Source organism: Arachis ipaensis, chromosome B10 (genome assembly GCF_059453495.1).
Source record: "Arachis ipaensis isolate K30076 ecotype BB chromosome B10, ASM5945349v1, whole genome shotgun sequence".
Lineage (NCBI taxonomy): Eukaryota > Viridiplantae > Streptophyta > Magnoliopsida > Fabales > Fabaceae > Arachis > Arachis ipaensis.
The window spans coordinates 53232326-53252737 of NC_142435.1; the positions used below are offsets into that span (position 1 = coordinate 53232326).

Genomic DNA, 20412 nt, shown 5'->3' on the forward strand with positions numbered 1-20412 from the left:
GTACAATCAAGGTGGCAGTTACAGCCATGGATGGCAGGACAATTCTAACCAGAATTGGAGGGACAATAATAATAGAGGAGACAGAGATAATCAGGGAAACCAGAGGTGGAATAATAACAACAACAGGCAGTAGAACCAGAACCAACCTTACAGAGCACCTCACCTGAGGCAATCCCAAGGGCCATAGAATACCCAACAACAGACCTCTCAAATTACTTATGCTTCTTCATCTGCTAATGATGAGTTACTACAATCTATTGATCGGAGACAACAGACCATGGAAAATAACCTTTATGCTACACTAAATGTTCTGAACTCTACCTTCCAAGCTCTTGTCTCACAGATTGGATCAATGAATAACTCCAATAACCAGCCTTTGAACTCCAGTGGAATTCCCTCTCAACCATTACCCAATCCAAAGGGTGGCATCAATGCCATCATCCTAAGGTCAGGAACCACACTACAGGAGAGGAATCAGGAGGAGCCAAGCCCACCAGAACACGCCTCAGCTAAAGAGGTAGTGGAAATAGAAGATGTTGAAGAGGAAGAGGACATACAGGACATGGCTGAAAAAGAAGAAGCTCAATCACAGGAAGAAGAACCAAAGGGCACAGACACTGCAAAGAACGCCACTCATATTCCATTTTCACAACTTGCAAGGAAGCCCAAGAAGCAGCTGGAACCTGATCCCAAAATGGTAGAAATATTCAAAAAGTTTGAGGTAACTGTTCCCCTTTTTGATGTTATTCAACAGGTACCTAAATATGCAAAGTTTCTAAAAGATTTATGTATACATAAAGACAAAATTAATGAATTAGAAACTATTCCTTTAGGAAGTTCCATATCTGCTTTAATGGGAGGTTTACCTGAAAAGTGTAGTGACCCAGGTTCATGTATAGTTAATTGTACTATTGGCAGCGTGATATTTTCTAACTTCATGTGTGATTTAGGAGCATGTGTTAGTATAATGCCTTTGTCTATATATGATATTTTGGGGCTCCCTCCCTTAAAAAGGTCGGCAGCTCGTTTTGTGTTAGCAGATAAAAGCATTATTACAGTGGCTGGAGTTGCTGAAGATGTATTAGTGGGCATTAAGGGACTCACATTTCCCATTGATTTTTATATCCTGGAGATGCCCCAAAATGACTCAGAGAAGCTATCATCAATCCTACTCGGAAGACTATTCCTGAAGACCTCGAAGTTCAAATTAGATGCTTTTTCAGGAACATACTCTTTTGAAATAGACGGCCGAGTAGTAAGCTTCAATCTAAATGGAATTATGAAGCACCCTCCAGAAGATCATTCTATCCTCCAGTGTGACATCATAGATGAAACCGTGGCTGAAGTTCACCAGGAGGAGTTTGAAGAGAAGTACATAGGACAAGGTCCAAGTGTGGAGACATTCTCAGAGGAAAATGACAGTACTTTACCATTGTCACCAGCTCCAGACAATCCAGAGCCTGACCATGAGCAGAAGCTAGAATTGAAACCCCTCCCTCCACACCTCAAATATGCTTACCTTGAAGACAAGCAGAAGTTTCCAGTTATCATTACAAGGGAACTCACTTCCCAACAAGAAGAGCAGCTACTTAGTGTGCTGAGGAGGCACAATAAGGCAATTGGTTGGAGTTTGGCAGACATAGTAGGCATCAACCCTCAAGTTTTTGAGCATAGAATATTTCTAGAAGAGGGAGCAAAGCCTGTTCGTCAACCCCAGAGAAGACTAAACCCCACTATCTTAGAGGTTGTCAAAAAGGAAGTGACGAGACTACTGGAGGTAGATATCATCTATCCCATCTCAGACAGTGAATGGGTAAGCCCAGTACAAGTGGTGCCCAAGAAGTCTGGAGTCACTACAATGAAGAATGAGCATGGAGAGCTCATGGCAACCAGAGTTCAGAATGCCTGGAGAGTCTGCATTGACTACAGACACCTCAACCAGGCCACTCGTAAGGATCACTATCCTCTTCCATTCATTGATCAAATGTTGGATCGCCTGTCAGGTAAATCACATTATTATTTTTTAGATGGTTACACAGGCTATTTTCAGATTCATATAGCTCCTGAAGATCAGAAAAAGACCACTTTTACATGTCCTTTTGGGACTTATGCTTACAAGAGAATGCCCTTTGGCTTGTGCAATGCACCAGCTACTTTCCAAAGGTGCATGATGAGTCTTTTCTCTGATCTTATTGAGGACTGTATGGAGGTTCTTATGGATGATTTTAGTGTATACGGTGATTCCTTTAGGCTTTGCTTAGATGGATTATCTAGAGTATTAGATAGATGTGTCAGTACAAACCTTGTATTGAATTTTAAAAAATGTCACTTTATGGTTAAAGAAGGGATTGTACTAGGACATGTCGTGTCAAATACTGGCATTTCTGTAGATCCAGCAAAGGTAGATGTTATTTCGAGTTTACCTTACCCCTCTTCTGTGAGGGAAGTCTGTTCGTTCCTTGGCCATGCAGGTTTTTACAGAAGATTCATTAAGGACTTCAGTAAGGTAGCACTTCCCTTATCCAGACTACTGCAGAAAGATATTGTGTTCGAGTTCAGTGAGAATTGCAAACAAGTGTTTGATAAGCTGAAAACCGCCCTGACTCAAGCTCTAATTGTGAGAGGATTGGACTGGAGCCAGCCATTTGAAATAATGTGCGATGCTTCCAACCATGCAGTAGGAGCAGCACTGGCTCAGCGTGAAGGTAAGGACCCCTTTGTTATAGCTTATGCGTCAAAAACTTTAGATGCCGCTCAGTCTAATTACACTACTACTGAGAAAGAGCTTCTTGCTGTTGTTTTTGCTCTGGATAAATTCCGAGCCTATTTACTTGGTACGAAAGTAGTAGTGTATTCAGACCACGCAGCTCTAAAGTATTTATTAGCTAAAAATGAATCCAAACCAAGGCTTATACGTTGGATACTGCTACTACAAGAATTTGATTTAGAAATTAAGGATAGAAGTGGTAACCAGAATTTAGTGGCAGACCACTTGAGTTGCCTTGAGCACATTAAAGATGACTCCACTCCTATAGCTGATAATTTCCCATTTGATAACCTGCAAGCTGTATCCCAGGTAGTCCCTTGGTATACACCTGTAGCTAATTATCTAGTTAGCCGCACCTTTCCTCCAAACTTTACTAAGCATCAAAGAGACAAGCTGAAAAGCGAGTCTAAATATTATATATGGGATGACCCATATTTATGGAGATGTGGCGCTGATCAGGTAATTAGACGGTGTGTGCGTTAATCAGAATTCCAGTCCATCTTAGAGGCCTTCCACTCGTCTGAGAGTGGAGGACATTTTGGCCCTCAAAGAACGGCTAGAAAAATCTTAGACTGTGGATTCTGGTGGCTTACTCTTTTTAGAGACACTGCTGAATTTTGTAGATCTTGTTTCCCATGCCAAAAATTTGGTAATATATCCAAGAAGGATGAGATGCCTCAAAAAATTATGCTTTTCTGTGAAATTTTTGATGTTTGGGACATTGACTTCATGGGTCCATTTCCAAATTCTAATGGTTATTTTTATATATTGTTAGCTGTAGATTACGTTTCCAAATGGGCGGAAGCAATTCCCACCCGCACTGATGATGCTAACACTATTCTTTCCTTTGTGAGAAACCACGTTATCTGTCGCTTTGGATCACCACGAGCAATCGTGAGCGATCAAGGCACCCATTTTTGTAACAGGAGACTAACATGATTAATGAAGAAGCATGGGATAATTCATAAGATTGCAACAGCCTACCATCCTCAGACTAATGGACAAGCCGAGGTGTCAAACAGAGAGATAAAGCGTATCTTGTAGAAGATAGTCAAACCTCATAGAAGAGACTGGAGCACCAGGCTACAAGATGCACTCTGGGCATACAGAACAGCATACAAGACACCCATTGGGATGAGTCCTTTCCGCTTAGTTTATGGAAAAGCCTGTCATCTTCCAGTTGAAGTAGAGCACAAAGCCTTTTGGGCAGTAAAGGAGTGCAACATGGGATTTGAGAAAGCCGGAGCTGAAAGGAAATTGCAACTACAAGAATTAGAAAGCCTTCGCCTAGAGGCGTATGAGAACACAAGGCTATTCAATGAGAAGATGAAAGCTGTACATGATCAGCACATCAAGAGGAAAGAGTTCCAACCAAGGGACTTAGTCCTCCTTTACAAATCTCGACTGAGGCTCATGTCAGGCAAGTTGAGATCAAGATGGGAAGGTCCATACAGAGTAGAGAAGGCCGAACCGTACGGAGTTTTTCACCTAAGTCATCCTTCAAGCTCTGAACGCATCAAAGTTAATGGACATCGTTTAAAGCTGTACCATGGCGAGAAGATGAAGAAAAATAAGGAGCTCGAGATCTTCCTCTTGGAAGATCCATACATAGCCGAAGACTGAGCTAGTGGAGCGTCCAACTTACGGACGTTAAGCAAAGTGCTAGGTGGGAAAAAACACACCATGGTATGATCGTTCTTTTCTTTATTATTAGTTTTCTTATTCAATAAATCTTCTCTTTATTAGTATATTTAGTCTGCATCTACATTTGCATACTTTTATTTAAAAAAAAAATTTCACGCGACGCGACTGCCTCAATGACGCGTCCGCGTCGCAGGTGGCTCAGAAAGAATAAGAAAGCGAACAGAAAGTCACGTAGGAGTGTGGCTGGAGGCATGCCTTTGGCACAAATCATCCCACGCGACCGCGTCGCCGACGCATCCGCGTCACCCACGCGGCCGCGTGACATGAAAATCGACGTCAAAAGTGTGCATAGCCGAAAGTTATGCTGGAGTGGTGCTAGACTGGTGCTGGACGCATAGGCTTACCACGCGGACGTATGGCTCACGCATCTGCGTCATATCCCCATATTGGCCACTCACGCAACCGCGTCGACCACGCGATCGCGTCACCCAAAATTTGTCAAAATAAGATTTTGAACAGAGAGTTGTGCGAGCGCGAGGCTGTCCTCGCGCCAGTAGCATAAAACGAGTGACACGTCCACGTGACCGACGCGACTGCGTCGATTAACTTAAAGCGCAAGTCGCGCGAACGCGTCACCCACGCGTCCGCGTCGCTTGCGCCGCACAGCTTACCCTAAATTGCCAAATATCTTATCTTTCTTTTCCCCCAAATCCTATTTTCTCTTCTCCTTCCTTATTTCTTCCTTTTTCCCTCTTCCTTCTTTCTCACTTTCTACTTTCTCACCACCATTAACAAGGTTTTTCTTTTCTTCTTCCTTCCTTACTTTTTTATGATTCTTTTTTTTTTTATTTTTATGTTTTCTTATTTTCTTTTTACTTTCATTATCCATTTTTTTTCTTTTTCTTTCTTTCTTTTAATTGGTGTTAGAATTTATTTGAGTCATTATTTCTCATTATATTCTTGTGGATTGTTGCAAAATTGTTTGGCAATTATATATTATTTTTTTTAAGGGGTTGCTTGCATGTTCAAATTATTATTTTCAATAGCTTATTTACCATGCATGCTATGTGTTTGTGAAAATACCCATATGGCATTATGCATCTTTCTACGTTATTCTATTCTACTATCCAATGCTTGCTTTTCACAAATTCCCTTTACTATTGTATTAATTGAATTTAATTGTCAATACAAACGTGATGGCTAGTTTGTTACGAGTGATAACACATTCGATTAATTAAATGCTTCATCTATGTTACTTATGCCTTTTCCTGCATGCCAATAAACACCTTGCATTTAATTATCCTCAAATGCACTTGCCATATTTCCATTGGTGAACTTTTCAGATGTAGTCATGACCATGTGTTAACGACATCTTCTTTACTGTGCATTGTTTATCACTTATACCATCCCCTTCCTTGCTCTATCTCTTTGAATTTAAGTTAATTTCTCTTCCCCTTTTCAGGATGGCCACCAAGAAAAGAAAAGAGAAAGCTACTCCCAAACCACCAGCAAGAAGAGGAACAAAAAGAGCATTAGTGGCAGAACCTTCTTTAACTGCAGTCAAGCCCTCAACAAAAAGAATTAAGAGGATTATAAAGGTTGATGATAAAGAGAAAGCTTTCCCTGCAAAGGACACTGCGCGATTTCACAATCGCTACTGTGAGCAAATGTTCCCTATCCTGGCAGAACGGAGCTACAACAATGAATACCTTCTTATCCTCCCGCCCAATATTGCTACCTTTGTTGAGCCACAAATTGAACGAAGATAATGGGGTTTCCTCCAGAGACAGCCAAGGCAGGCTAATCTTTCTTGGGTAGTTGAGTTCTACTCTAATTTCCACCTGCCAACCCTGCAGTCTATCTATGTATGTCAGAAGCAAGTCCCCATTACAGAAGAGGCCATTCAATAAGCTCTAGATCTTCCCCCTGCTCCAGAAGGATTGGACGCCTTTCAAGAAGCCGCACTCAAGCACCAAATGTACCAATTTGATTGGGATGCCGTTCTCAGAGTTATCGCACTTCCTGGCAGCAGATGGATCTATGGATCTACGGATACCACCGTTCCCGTCCTAAGGGAATATCGGCTTCAGCACTTACCTTGGAGGCTCGCGTATGGTCACAAATCATGTCCCATTACGTCTTTCCGAGCACTCACGAATCCTCCTTCACTGCAGACATGGCCGTTTTACTATGGTGTATCCTTACAGACCAGCCTCTGAACCTACCAAGACACAACCGGAATGCCATGGGACATGTACAAATTGTGGGCAACTTATCTTTCCCCACCTTGGTCTCAGATCTTGTCTCAGCCGCCGGAGTCTCCTACAGAGCTGGGGACACCAAAGCCATGCTTCCACGGGATGATCAATACGTCCCTAACGGGAAATATATTAGACTCCCAGCAGCCACTACTAGCCAGCCTACTGAACCGGCTGAGGACATCATTCTATCAGCAGCACAAGCCCTTACAACAAACCAACTGCTCCATCAGATACTTAAAAAGTTGGATCGGCAGGAACAGAAAGCTAAGATGAGAGAGTGCCGTAACAAGCACCGATTCACATACCTTAAGGAGCTGATTATGGGAAAATTCAAGGACTCAGACACCCCGAACCCCACTTCCTTTACCAGCACAGGGAGCCATGATGGCCCCGACTGTGGAGATACTGCTACCAGCCCACCTTTGTTCCTGAAAAATGGCACCGAGGACGGTGCAAAGCCTTAAGTGTGGGGAGGTCGGTCAGTACCTGACTTCCGGAGGTAATTTCTCTTCCCTAACACCAATAAATTAGGATATATAGTTAGATTTTTCTTTTGTAGAATAGGATAAATTACATAGTAATAGATTAGTTGCATGCATGTTCTACTTGATTGAAAAGACAATAAGTTTCTTCTAAGACGCTATCTTTGGAACAAAATTTCACTAATTTTAATTAAAACTTTTATGTTAAATTTGCTTGAAGTTGTATTTGGAACATGATTTTTGAGCTAAAGAACACACAACCTGTGAGATTTGAGCCTTTATGCATGGTTACATTATTTAACCATAATTATTTTATTCTTGTGTGTTTACTTCTCTATGATTGTAATCTATATTTTGTTTCATCGTATATGTCCAATGTTTAATATACTTATATGTTTGCATATGATTGATGCCATTATTTGTTTAAACTAACTTATCCAAATTAAGCCTACCCTTTCAATTACCTTTGTTAACCACTTTGAGCCTTTAAATCCCATTTGTTCTATATTTTACCACATTACTAGCCTTAAGCGGAAAAACAATTATATATCCCAAATTGAATCTTTGGTTAGCTTAAGATAGAATTGTGTGTGCTAAATTAAGTATGGAAAATTGTGGGAACAAAAGATAATAAGGGAATGTGTCATGATAATACAATGGGAATTTGGATACCTACTCATGTGAAACTATAAGAATTAAAAATCTATGTGCATTGATAAGCTATGTTTATTTTTATGTTTATTATATATATATATATATATATATATATATATATATATATATATATTCAATAAATAAATAAGGGAAAAAAATTACCCCAATGCTAAATTCAAATTCAAGAATCAATGCATATATGATAAAATTAAAATAAAAAGTTGATACATGAGTATGGAAGGTGAAAAAGAAATTTCTGGGTAGCTAGGTATGAATTCTAAAGTTATATAGAATATATATAGGTTAGGTTAAAGCTTGGGTTAACTAAAGATTCAATTTATAAGCTTACTTAGCCATATATGTATCCTGACCCTTACCTTGGCCCCATTACAACCTTGAAAAGACCTCATGATGTTTGCATTGGTATATTAAATGTTGTTGAGTGGTTAGGAGAAGAACAAAAATTAGAGAGCATGATTAGAGAAGGATAGAGTGATTACCCTATACACTAAAGAGACTAGAGTGTACATACATCATCAGTGAGGGTTTAATGCTTGAATTTCTGTGTTCCCTGCTTTCATGAGCTATCTTCTTGCACTTTTATCTGTTCTTACTGTATAAGAATTGAATTAGTAGAATTTGATTTGTAATTGTTTTGAAGAGCTTATTTACTTTTGATCAAGAGGACAATAATCATATAGTTGCATTCACATATATAGGTTGCATTGCATTGCATGAGTTTTACATGTTCCTACTCATTTATTTTATCTCCTCCAACTAAGCATGAGGAAACGCTAATGTTTAAGTGTGGAGAGGTTGATAAACCATTAATTTATGGTTTATATTGTGTTTAATTGTGTGGTTTTATCAACTCTTTATGCACTTATTCATTAAATAAGCATGCATTTATAATTCCTTCCTAAAAATGCTTTATGGTTGAAAACTTGCTTCTTAGAGACTTTTAATTATGTATTTTAATTCTCCTTTATTCCTTTCGATGCCGTGATTCGTGTGTTAAGTGTTTCAGGCTTTATATGGCATGAATGGGTTGGAGATTGGAAAGGAAGCTTGCAAAAATGGAAGGAACACAAGAAATTGAGGAGATGACCAGCGAGAAGTGACGCGGACGCATGGCTCACGTAACCGCGCGATATAGAGAAAATTGCAGTGACGCGGACGCAAGCCTCACGCGACCGCGCGGATTGGAAACTGCATCAGTGACGCGAAGGCGTGGACGACGCGCACGCGCGGCAAAGCAAACGCTGAATGACGTGTCCGCATGAATGACGCAATCGCGTGACATGTGCGATCTGCATAATCTGCAGAATTCACTGGGGGCGATTTTGGGCCCTGTTTTGACCCAGTTTTCGGCCCAGAAAAGCAGACTAGAGCCAGGGAACATGCAGAAATGAGGGAGAACAATTCATTCTACACAGTTTTAGTTTTTAGATCTAGTTTTACTCCTTCTCTAGGTTTTTCTCTCTACACATTCATAGTTCTTAGGATTTCAATTATTATTGTTTTTGCATTGGGATATTGAGAAGAGTTATTGCCTCAGCAAGACTTCGTCATTCTAGTTCGTTCTCTTTTCTTGTCTCTTACTCTTCCATGTCCTTAATTTACTCAATTTTACTATTGGGTTATTTTAGAATTTATTAATACAGAAATTACTTTTATTTTTAATTAATTTCTTTGATTGTTATTTATCATGTCTTTCTTTAATTCCTTTTCCTATGTTATGAGTTCTACATTCACAATGAGCGAGTAGTTCCATAACTTGGATGGGAGTTGATTAAAAGGAAGACCTTGAGTTGGAATGCTTAAAAGAAAAATTGTAATTAGGTTTATTGTTGGATTGCTCTCTGGTCACTGACACCAATCCTTCCAAGTAAGCGGATTGGGACTTGTGAATAGAAATAGCATTCCAACTTGTTTGACTTTCCCTTACCTAGTAAGGGATAACTAAACAGAATAACCCTCGATTATCAATTAATCTTGAGAGTACTCCAACAAGAATAGGGATTCCAACTAATCTACTCCCAGCCAAGGCTTTCATTTAAAATTACATAAATTCTCTAATTTAATTTCTTATTATTCAACTCAAACCATTTTTTGAAAACATCTGATTAATAAAACAGCACAGCTTTCTGCAACTCGTTGGGAGACGACCTGGGATTCATACTCCCAGTATTTTAATTTTAATTTTTGTGACAACCCTTCTAAATTGATAGGCAGATTTCTGGTTGGTTGAGAACTATACTTGCAACGCATATCTTATAACAATTCTTAACTCGCCAATTTTCGCCACTTCAACGCCCAGAGGAGATTCTCCCCAGCTTGTTCTGTTTTTTAGTTCTGAGTGTTTTTGTCACTGTTCTAAGTGCTGCACATGATCACAAACATCAAAAAGTAAGAGAAAAATGAAAGAGAATAAACTAAAACAAATCAAATGAGAATAACAAAAACAACATTACTCTAACTATGGTTGGGTTGTCTCCCAACAAGCGCTTCTTTACCGTCATTAACTTAATGGACAGCTCCATTACGAAGATAGATAAGGGCTCAAAATTTCACCCCTTATAGTAAATTTATGTCCTGTGCTCTCATGGATAAGCTCCACATGCTCTAGAGACAGGATTCTACTCACTGTGTATGGAAGGACTGGACTTTTGGTGAAGACAACTCTCATGCCAGATGAGAGTCCTTCAGTAGGGATTTTTTTGTCCCTTCAGCCTGTAGGTACCTTGTTCTTAGTACCTTCTTTCTCAGTGCTTGATGATGGTTGTCTAACACCAAACTTAGAATTGGTGTCTGGGGGCTCTGTAAAGCTCTGCACTGAGAGTGAAGGCTAAAACACAATGTGCTGCACTATGGTACTGGTGCACGAAATTGTGATCATCAATGGCACCATCAACATGGTATGCTCAATTGTAATCTCAACTTTTTATCACAACTTCGCACAACTAACCAGCAAGTGCACTGGGTCGTCCAAGTAATAAACCTTACGCGAGTAAGGGTCGATCCCACGGAGATTGTTGGTATGAAGCAAGCTATGGTCATCTTGTAAATCTCAGTCAGGCTGATATAGAATGGTTATGGAGTTTTCGAATATTAATAATAATATAGGGATAGAAATACTTATGTAATTCCTTGGTAAGAATTTCAGAAAAATGCATGGAGATGCTTTCATCCCTCTAAACCTCTGCTTTCCTGTTGTCTTCATCCAATCAGTCTTACTCCTTTCTATGGCTGGCTTTATTTAAGGACATCACCATTGTCAATGGCTACTTTTGATCCTCTCTGAAAAATGGTCCGATGCGCTGTCACTGCATGGCTAATCATGTGGAGGCGTCACCCTTGCCAATGGCTGCATCCTATCCTCTTGTGAAAATGGTCCAAATGCTCTGTCACATAACGGCTAATCATCTGAGGTTCTCGATCATACTGGAATAGGATTCACCCTCCTTTTACATCTGTCACTACGCCCAGTACTCGCGAGTTTGAAGCTCGTCACAGTCATTCAATCCCTGAATCCTACTCGGAATACCACAGACAAGGTTTAGACTTTCCGGATTCTCATGAATGCCGCCATCATTCTAGCTTACACCATGAAGATTCTGATTAAGAGATCTAAGAGATACTCATTCAATCTAAGGTAGAACGGAAGTGGTTGTCAGGCACGCATTCATAAGGAATGATGATGATTGTCACGTTCATCACATTCAGGTTGAAGTGCGAATGAATATCTTAGAAGCGGAATAAGTTGAATTGAATAGAAAAATAGTAGTACTTTGCATTAATCTTTGAGGAACAGCAGAGCTCCACACCTTAATCTATGGAGTGTAGAAACTCTACCGTTGAAAATACATAAGTGAAAGGTCCAGGCATGGCCGAATGGCCAGCCCCTCTGATCTAAGAACCAGACGACCAAAGATGTTCCAAAGATCTCTAATACAATAGTAAAAAGTCCTATTTATAATAAACTAGCTACTAGGGTTTACAGAAGTAAGTAATTGATGCATAAATCCACTTCCGGGGCCCACTTGGTGTGTGCTTGGGCTGAGCTTGAATGTTACACGTGCAGAGGCTCTTTCTGGAGTTGAACGCCAGGTTGTAACGTATTTCTGGCGTTCAACTCTGGTTTGTGACTTATTTCTGGCGTTTAACTCCAGACAGCAGCGTAGAACTGGCGTTCAACGGCCTTTTACGTCATCTAAACTCGTTCAAAGTATGAACTATTATATATTTCTGGAAAGCCCTGGATGTCTACCTTCCAACGCAATTGGAAGCGCGCCATTTTGAGTTCTTTAGCTCTAGAAAATCCACTTTGAGTGCAGGAAGGTCAGAATCCAACAGCATCAGCAATCCTTCTTCAACTTCTGAATCTGATTTTTGCTCAAGTCCCTCAATTTCAGCCAGAAAATACCTGAAATCACAAAAAAACACACAAACTCATAGTAAATTCCAGAAATGTGAATTTAACATAAAAACTAATAAAACATCCCTAAATGTAACTAGATTCTACTAAAAACAATGCCAAAAAGCGTATAAATTATCCGCTCATCACAACACCAAACTTAAATTGTTGCTTGTCCCCAAGCAACTGAAAATCAAATAGGATAAAAAGAAGAGAATATACTATAAATTCCAAACTATCAATGAAACATAGCTCCAATTAAATGAGCGGGACTTGTAGCTTTTTGCCTCTTGAATAGTTTTGGCATCTCACTTTATCCATTGAAGTTTAGAATGATTGGCATCTATAGGAACTCAGAGTTCAGATAGTGTTATTGATTCTCCTAGTTCAGTATGATGATTCTTGAACACAACTATTTTATGAGTCTTGGCCGTGGCCCTAAGAACTTTGTTTTCCAGTATTACCACCGGATACAAAAATGCCACAGACACATAATTGGGTGAACCTTTTCAGATTGTGACTCAGCTTTGATAAAGTCCCTAATTAGAGGTGTCCAGGGTTCTTAAGCACACTCTTTTTTTTTGCTTTGGACCTTGACTTTAACCGCTCAGTCTCAAGTTTTCACTTGACACCTTCACGCCACAAGCACATGGTTAGGGACAGCTTGGTTTAGCCGCTTAGGCCAGGATTTTATTCTTTTAGGCCCTCCTATCCACTGATGCTCAAAGCCTTGGGATCCTTTTTATTTACCCTTGCCTTTTGGTTTTAAGGGTTAATGGCTTTTTGCTCTTGCCTCTTGGTTTTAAGAGCTTTTGGCTTTTTCTGCTTGCTTTTTCTTTTTCTTTCTATTTTTTTTCGCTATTTTTTTTCTCTTTTTTTTTCTGCAAGCTTTGTTCTTTACTGCTTTTTCTTGCTTCAAGAATCATTTTTATGATTTTTCAGATTATCAAATAACATGTCTCCTTGTCATCATTCTTTCAAGAGCCAACATATTTAACATTCTTAAACAACAACTTCAAAAGACATATGCGTTGTTCAAGCATTCATTCAGAAAACAAGAAGCATTGTCACCACATCAATATAATTAAACTAAGTTCAAGGATAAATTCGAAACTCATGTACTTCTCGTTCTTTTGAATTAAAATAGTTTTCATTTAAGAGAAGTGATGGATTCATATTCACTACTTTAAGGCATAGTTACTAAATAATAATGATCATGTAATAAGACACAAACTTAGATAAGCACTTATCATAGAAAACGAAAAACAGAGAATATAAGAACAAGGAATGAGTCCACCTTAGTGATGGTGGCGTTTCCTTCTTGAGGAACCAATGATGTCCTTGAGCTCTTCTATGTCTCTTCCTTGTCTTTGTTGCTCCTCCCTCATTGCTTTTTGATCTTCTCTAATTTCATGAAGGATGATGGAGTGCTCTTGATGTTCCACCCTTAGTTGTCCCATGTTGGAACTTAATTCTCCTAGGGAGGCGTTGATTTGCTCCAAATAGTTTTGTGGAGGAAAATGCATTTGAGGCATCTCCGGGATCTCATGGTGATGAGCTTCCTGATCCTCTTGAGCTCCATGAATGGGCTCTCTTGCTTGCTCCATCCTTTTCTTAGTGATGGGCTTCTCTTCCTCAATGGAAATGTCTCCTTCTATGAAAGCTCCAGCTGAGTAACATAGATGGCTGATGAGCGGATAATTTATACGCTTTTTGGCATTGTTTTTAGTATGTTTTTAGTAGAATCTAGTTACTTTTAGGGATGTTTTCATTAGTTTTTATGTTAAATTCACATTTCTGGACTTTACTATGAGTTTGTGTGTTTTTCTGTGATTTCAGGTATTTTCTGGCTGAAATTGAGGGACTTGAGCAAAAATCAGATTCAGAGGTTGAAGAAGGACTGCTAATGTTGTTAGATTCTGACCTCCCTGCACTCAAAGTGAATTTTCTGGAGCTAAAGAACTCGCAATGGCGCGCTTCCAATTGCGTTGAAAAGTAGACATCCAGGGCTTTCCAGAAATATATAATAGTCCATACTTTGCCCAAGTTTAGATGATGCAAACTGGCGTTCAACGCCAGCTCTCTGCCCAATTCTGGCGTCCAGCGCTAGAAACAAGTTGCAAAGTGGAGTTCAACGCCCAAACTGGCACAAAAACTGGCGTTCAACTCCAGGAATGACCTCTACACGTGTAACACTCAAGCTCAGCCCAAGCACACACCAAGTGGGGCCCGGAAGTGGATTTATGCATCAATTACTTACTTCTGTAAACCCTAGTGACTAGTTTATTATAAATAGAACTTTTTATCATTGTATTCTTAGTCTTGGTTACTCCGGTTCCCCTCTGGGGCCGAGACCAATGAACTCCATTATCACTTATGTATTTTCAACAGTAGAGTTTCTGCACTCCATAGATTAAGGTGCGGAGCTCTGCTGTTCCTCAAGGATTAATGCAAAGTACTACTGTTTTCTATTCAATTCAACTTATTCCACTTCTAAGATATTCATTCACACTTCAACCTGAATGTGATGAACGTGACAATCATCATCATTCCCTATGAACACGTGCCTGACAACCACTTCCGTTCTACATTAGACTGAATGAGTATCTCTTAGATTACTAATACAGGGGACCGAGTCCGAGATATTGGGATCTTCGTGGTGCAAGCTAGAATGATGGCGGCATACAAGAGAATCCGGAAAGTCTAAACCTTGTCTGTGGTATTCCGAGTAGGATTCAATGATTGAATGACTGTGACGAGCTTCAAACTCGCGATTGCTGGGCATAGTGACAGAAGCAAAAGGATAGTAAATCCTATTCCAGCATGATCGAGAACCGACAGATGAATAGCCGTGCCGTGACAGGGTGCGTTGACCATATTCACTGAAAGGATAGGATGTAACCATTGACAAGGGTGATGCCTCCAGACGATTAGCCATGCCGTGACAGGGCATTTGGATCATTTTCCCGAGAGAAGACCGAAAGTAGCCATTGACAATGGTGATGCATTACATAAAGCCAGCCATGGAAAGGAGTAAGACTAATTGGATGAAGGTAGCAGGAAAGCAGAGGTTCAGAGGAAGGAAAGCATCTCTATTCGCTTATCTGAAATTCTCACCAACGATTTACATAAGTATTTCTATCATTATTTTATTAATTATTTTCGAAAACCCCATTACTATTTTATATCCGCCTGACTGAGATTTACAAGGTGACCATAGCTTGCTTTGTACCAACAATCTCCGTGGGATTCGACCCTTACTCACGTAAGGTATTACTTGGACGACCCAGTGCACTTGCTGGTTAGTTGTGCGAAGTTGTGAACCATGGTATTGGCATCATGTTTTTGGCGCCATTACCAGGGAAAGAAAGAGCGATGAATTTTACATAATCAAAGTGTAATCACAATTTCTGCGCACCAAGTTTTTGGTGCCGTTGCCGGGGATTGTTCGAGTTTGGACAAATGACGGTTCATCTTGTTGCTCAGATTAGGTAATTTTCTTTTTGTTTTGTTTTCAAAAATTTTTCAAAAATCTTTCAAAAATTTTTCTCCTTTGTTTTCGAAAAAAAAAATATAAAAATGTTTTCAAAAAAAATATATTTTTCTTCAGAATTTTTAAGAATGAATTCTAGTGTTTCATAAAGCATGTTGAAGCCTGGTTGGCTGTAAAGCCACGACTGTAGGGCATGTTAGATGTGTCATGTCTGAGTTACATACTAAAGCTTGGCTGGCTATTAAGCCATGCCTGACCCTTTGATTGGAGCTTTAGACTAACATGGCAAGATTCCTGGAATTCATATTAAAAATTTTGGAATCCTTATTTTTCTTTTTCAAAATGTTTTTTTTCGAAAAAAAAAAGATACAAAAAAAATCATAAAATCATAAAAATCAAAAATATTTTTGTGTTTCTTGTTTGAGTCTTGAGTCATGTTATAAGTTTGGTGTCAATTGCATGTGCATCTTGCATTTTTCGAAAAAATCATGCATTCATAGTGTTCTTCATGATCTTCAAGTTGTTCTTGGTAAGTCTTCTTGTTTGATCTTTGCATTTGCATGTTTTCTTTGCATTAAAAAATTTTTCAAAAATGTGTTCTTGATGTTCATCATGATCTTCATAGTGTTCTTGGTGTTCATCTTGACATTCATAGCATTCTTGCATGCATTCATTGTTTTGATCCATAACTTTCATGCATTGCATCATTTTTCTTGTTTTTCTCTCTCTTCATTAAAAATTCAAAAATCAAAAAAATATCTTTCCCTTTTTCTCTCTCAAAATTTCGAAAATTAGATTTGACTTTTTAAAAAAATTTTAAAATCTAGTTGTTTTTAGGAGTCAAATCAAATTTTCAATTTAAAAATCTCACCTTTTTCAAAATCTTTTTCAAAAGTCAAATCTTTTTCAAATTTCTTAGTTATTTTCGAAAATTCCAAACATATTTTTCAAAAATCTTTTTCTTATTTTTATATCAAATTTTCGAAAATAACATAATCAATTAATGTTTTGATTCAAAAATTTCAAGTTTGTTACTTAATTGTTAAGAAAGAATCAAACTTTGAGTTCTAGAATCATATCTTGTGATTTCTTGTGAATCAAGTCATTAATTGTGATTTTAAAAAAATCAAATCTTTTTCAAAAAACTAATTTCAATCATATCTTTTCAAAATATCTTCTTATCATATCTTTTTCAAAAACTTGATTTCAAAATATCTTCTCTAACTTCCGAACTCTTTATCTTTTCAAAATTTGTTTCAACCAACTAACTAACTTTTTGTTTGTTTCTTATCTTTTTCAAAACTACCTAACTAACTCTCTCTCTCTAATTTTCGAAAATATCTCCCCCCTTTTTTCAAAATTTCTTTTTAATTAACTAATTATTTCAATTTTTAAATCTTAATTTTCGAAAATTATTAACATTTTTCAAAAAAAAAAAAAACTATTTTCGAAAATCACTAACTCTTTTTCAAAAATAATTTTCGAAAATTCTCCTTCTCTCTCATCCTATTCTATTTATTTATTCATCTACTAACATCTCTTCCTCACATCACTCACCAAATTCGAACCCCCTCTTCCATCTGTGTTCGAATTTTTCGCTTCTTCTACTAACAATAAGGAACCTTTTTACTGTGACATAGAGGATTCCTCTTCTTTTCTTGTTTTCTTCTCTTTCTTATGAGCAGGAACAAGAAAAAAGGCATTCTTGTTGAAGCTGATCCAGAACCTGAAATGACTCTGAAGAGGAAACTAAGAGAAGCTAAATTACAACAATTCAGAGACAACCTTATTGAAAATTTCGAACAAGTAAAGGAGATGGCAGCCGAACCCAACAACAATAATGCAAGGAGGATGCTTGGTGACTTTACTGCACCTAATTCCAATTTACATGGAAGAAGCATCTCCATTCCTACCATTTGAGCAAACAATTTTGAGCTGAAACCTCAGCTAGTTTCTCTGATGCAGCAGAACTGCAAGTTTCATGGACTTCCATCTGAAGATCCTTTTTAGTTCTTAACTGAATTCTTGCAGATCTGTGATACTGTTAAGACTAACGGAGTAGATCCTGAAGTCTACAAGCTCATGCTTTTCCCTTTTGCTATAAGAGACAAAGCTAGAGTATGGTTGGACTCTCAACCTAAGGATAGCGTGAACTCTTGGGATAAGCTGGTCAAGGCTTTCTTAGCCAAGTTCTTTCCTCCTCAAAAGCCTAGTAAACTAAGAGTGGACGTTCAGACCTTCAGACAGAAAGAAGGTGAATCCCTCTATGAAGTTTGGGAGAGATACAAAGGACTGACCAAAAAGTGTCCTACTGACATGCTTTCAGAATGGACCATCCTGGATATCTTCTATGATGGTTTGTCTGAATTGGCAAAGATGTCATTGGATACTTCTGCAGGTGGATCCATTCACCTAAAGAAAACACCTGCAGAAGCTCAAGAACTCATTGACATGGTTGCTAATAACCAGTTCATGTACACTTCTGAGAGGAATCCTGTGAGTAATGGGACGCCTATGAAGAAGGGAGTTCTTGAAATTGATACTCTGAATGCCATATTGGCTCAGAATAAAATATTGACTCAGCAAGTCAAAATGATTTCCCAGAGTCTGAATGGAATGCAAGCTGCATCCAACAGTACTCTAGAGACTTCTTATGAAGAAGAAGCTTATGATCCTGAGAACCCTGCAATAGCAGAGGTAAATTACATGGGTGAACCTTATGGAAACACCTATAATCCATCATGGAGAAATCATCCAAATTTCTCATGGAAGGATCAAAAGCCTCAACAAGGCTTTAATAATGGTGGAAGAAACAAGTTTAGCAATAGCAAGCCTTTTCCATCATCCACTCAGCAACAGACAGAGAATTCTGAGCAGAATCCATCTAGCTTAGCAAACTTAGTCTCTGATCTATCCAAGGCCACTGTAAGTTTCATGAATGAAACAAGGTCTTCCATTAGAAATTTGGAAGCACAAGTGGGCCAGCTGAGTAAAAGGATCACTGAAATCCCTCCTAGTACTCTCCCAATCAACACAGAAGAGAATCCAAAAGGAGAGTGCAAGGCCATTGACATAAGCACCATGGCCAAACCTATAAGGGAAGGAGAGGACGTGAATCCCAAGGAGGAAGACCTCCTGGGAAGTCCAGTGATCAATAAGGAGCTTCCCTCTGAGGAACCAAAGGACTCTGAGGCTCATCTAGAGACCACAGATATTCCATTGAACCTCCTTATTCCATTCATGAGTTCTGATGAGTATTCCTCTTCTGAAGAGAATGAGGATGTTACTGAAGAGCAAGCTGCCAAGTTCCTTGGTGCAATCATGAAGCTAAATAACAAATTATTTGGTATTGAGACTTGGGAAGATGAACCTCCCTTGTTCACCAATGAACTAAGTGATCTGGATCAACTGACATTGCCTCAGAAGAGACAGGATCCTGGAAAGTTCATAATACCTTGTACCATAGGCACCATGATCTTTAAGGCTCTGTGTGACCTTGGTTCAGGGATAAACCTCATGTCCCTCTCTGTAATAGAGAAACTGGGAATCTATGGGGTGCATGCTGCTAAAATCTCATTAGAGATGGCAGACAATTCAAGAAAACAGGCTTATGGACAAGTAGAGGACGTGTTAGTGAAGGTTGAAGGCCTTTACATCCCTACTGATTTCATAGTCCTGGATACTGGAAAGGAAGAGGATGAATCCATCATCCTAGGAAGACCTTTCCTAGCCACAGCAAGAGCTGTGATTGATGTGGACAGAGGAGAATTGATCCTTCAATTAAATAAGGACAACCTTGTATTTACAACTCAAGGATCTCTCTCTGCATCCATGGAGAGAAAGCATAGTAAGCTTCTCTCATTGCAGAGTCAACCAAAGCCCCCACAGTCAAACTCTAAGTTTGGTGTTGGGAGGCCACAACCAAACTCTAAGTTTGGTGTTGAACTCCCATATCCAAACTCTAAGTTTGGTGTTGGAGAGTCTCAACAATGCTCTGCACATCTGTGAGGCTCCATGAGAGCCCACTGTCAAGCTACTGACATTAAAGAAGCGCTTGTTGGGAGGCAACCCAATTTTTATCTAACTATATTTTTCTTAGTTATATGTCTTTATAGGTTCATGATCATGTAGAGTCACAAAATAAATATAAAAATTGAAAACAGAATCAAAAACAGCAGAAGAAAAATCACACCCTGGAGGAAGCATCTGCCTGGCGTTCAACGCTAGAACAGAGCATGGTTCTGGCGCTGAACTCCCAAAATGGGCAGTATCTGGGCGCTGAACGCCCAAAATGGGCATCATCTGGGCGCTGAACGCCAGAATTGCACCCTGGAGAGGAGCTGGCGCTGAACGCCCAGAACAAGCATGGTTCTGGCGTTCAACGCCAGAAATGGGCAACAAATGGGCGTTGAACGCCCAAAATGGGCACCAACCTGGCGCTGAACGCCCAGAGTTGTTTGCAAGGGCATTTTACATGCCTAATTTGGTGCAAGGTTGTAAATCCTTGAACACCTCAGGATCTGTGGACCTCACAGGATCCCCACCTACCTCCACTCACTTCCTCTCACTCCTTTTTCACAAAATCCCATAAACACTCTTCTCCATCATCTCCTCACCACTCACATCCATCCACTCTTCCCCATAAACCTACCTCATAAACTCCACCTACCTTCCAAATTCAAAATCAATTTCCC

General features: G+C 39.2%; 1 protein-coding gene and 1 non-coding gene across 2 annotated transcripts in view; one reads left to right on the forward strand and one right to left on the reverse strand.

The window, feature by feature from the left end:
* Positions 1 to 562: 562 nt before the first annotated feature.
* The window catches only part of LOC148580057 (uncharacterized), a 69783-nt gene continuing 49933 nt past the window's right edge, over positions 563 to 20412 (forward strand). Inside the window, exon 1 of the mRNA XM_088491592.1 lies at positions 563 to 2471. Coding sequence (XP_088347718.1) covers positions 563 to 2471 — 1909 coding nt within the window. The remainder of the gene's footprint in view (positions 2472 to 20412) is intronic.
* LOC148580058 (small nucleolar RNA R71) lies at positions 17933 to 18040 on the reverse strand. Its single transcript, XR_015897400.1, has one exon. It is a non-coding gene; the product is annotated as a small nucleolar RNA R71 (small nucleolar RNA).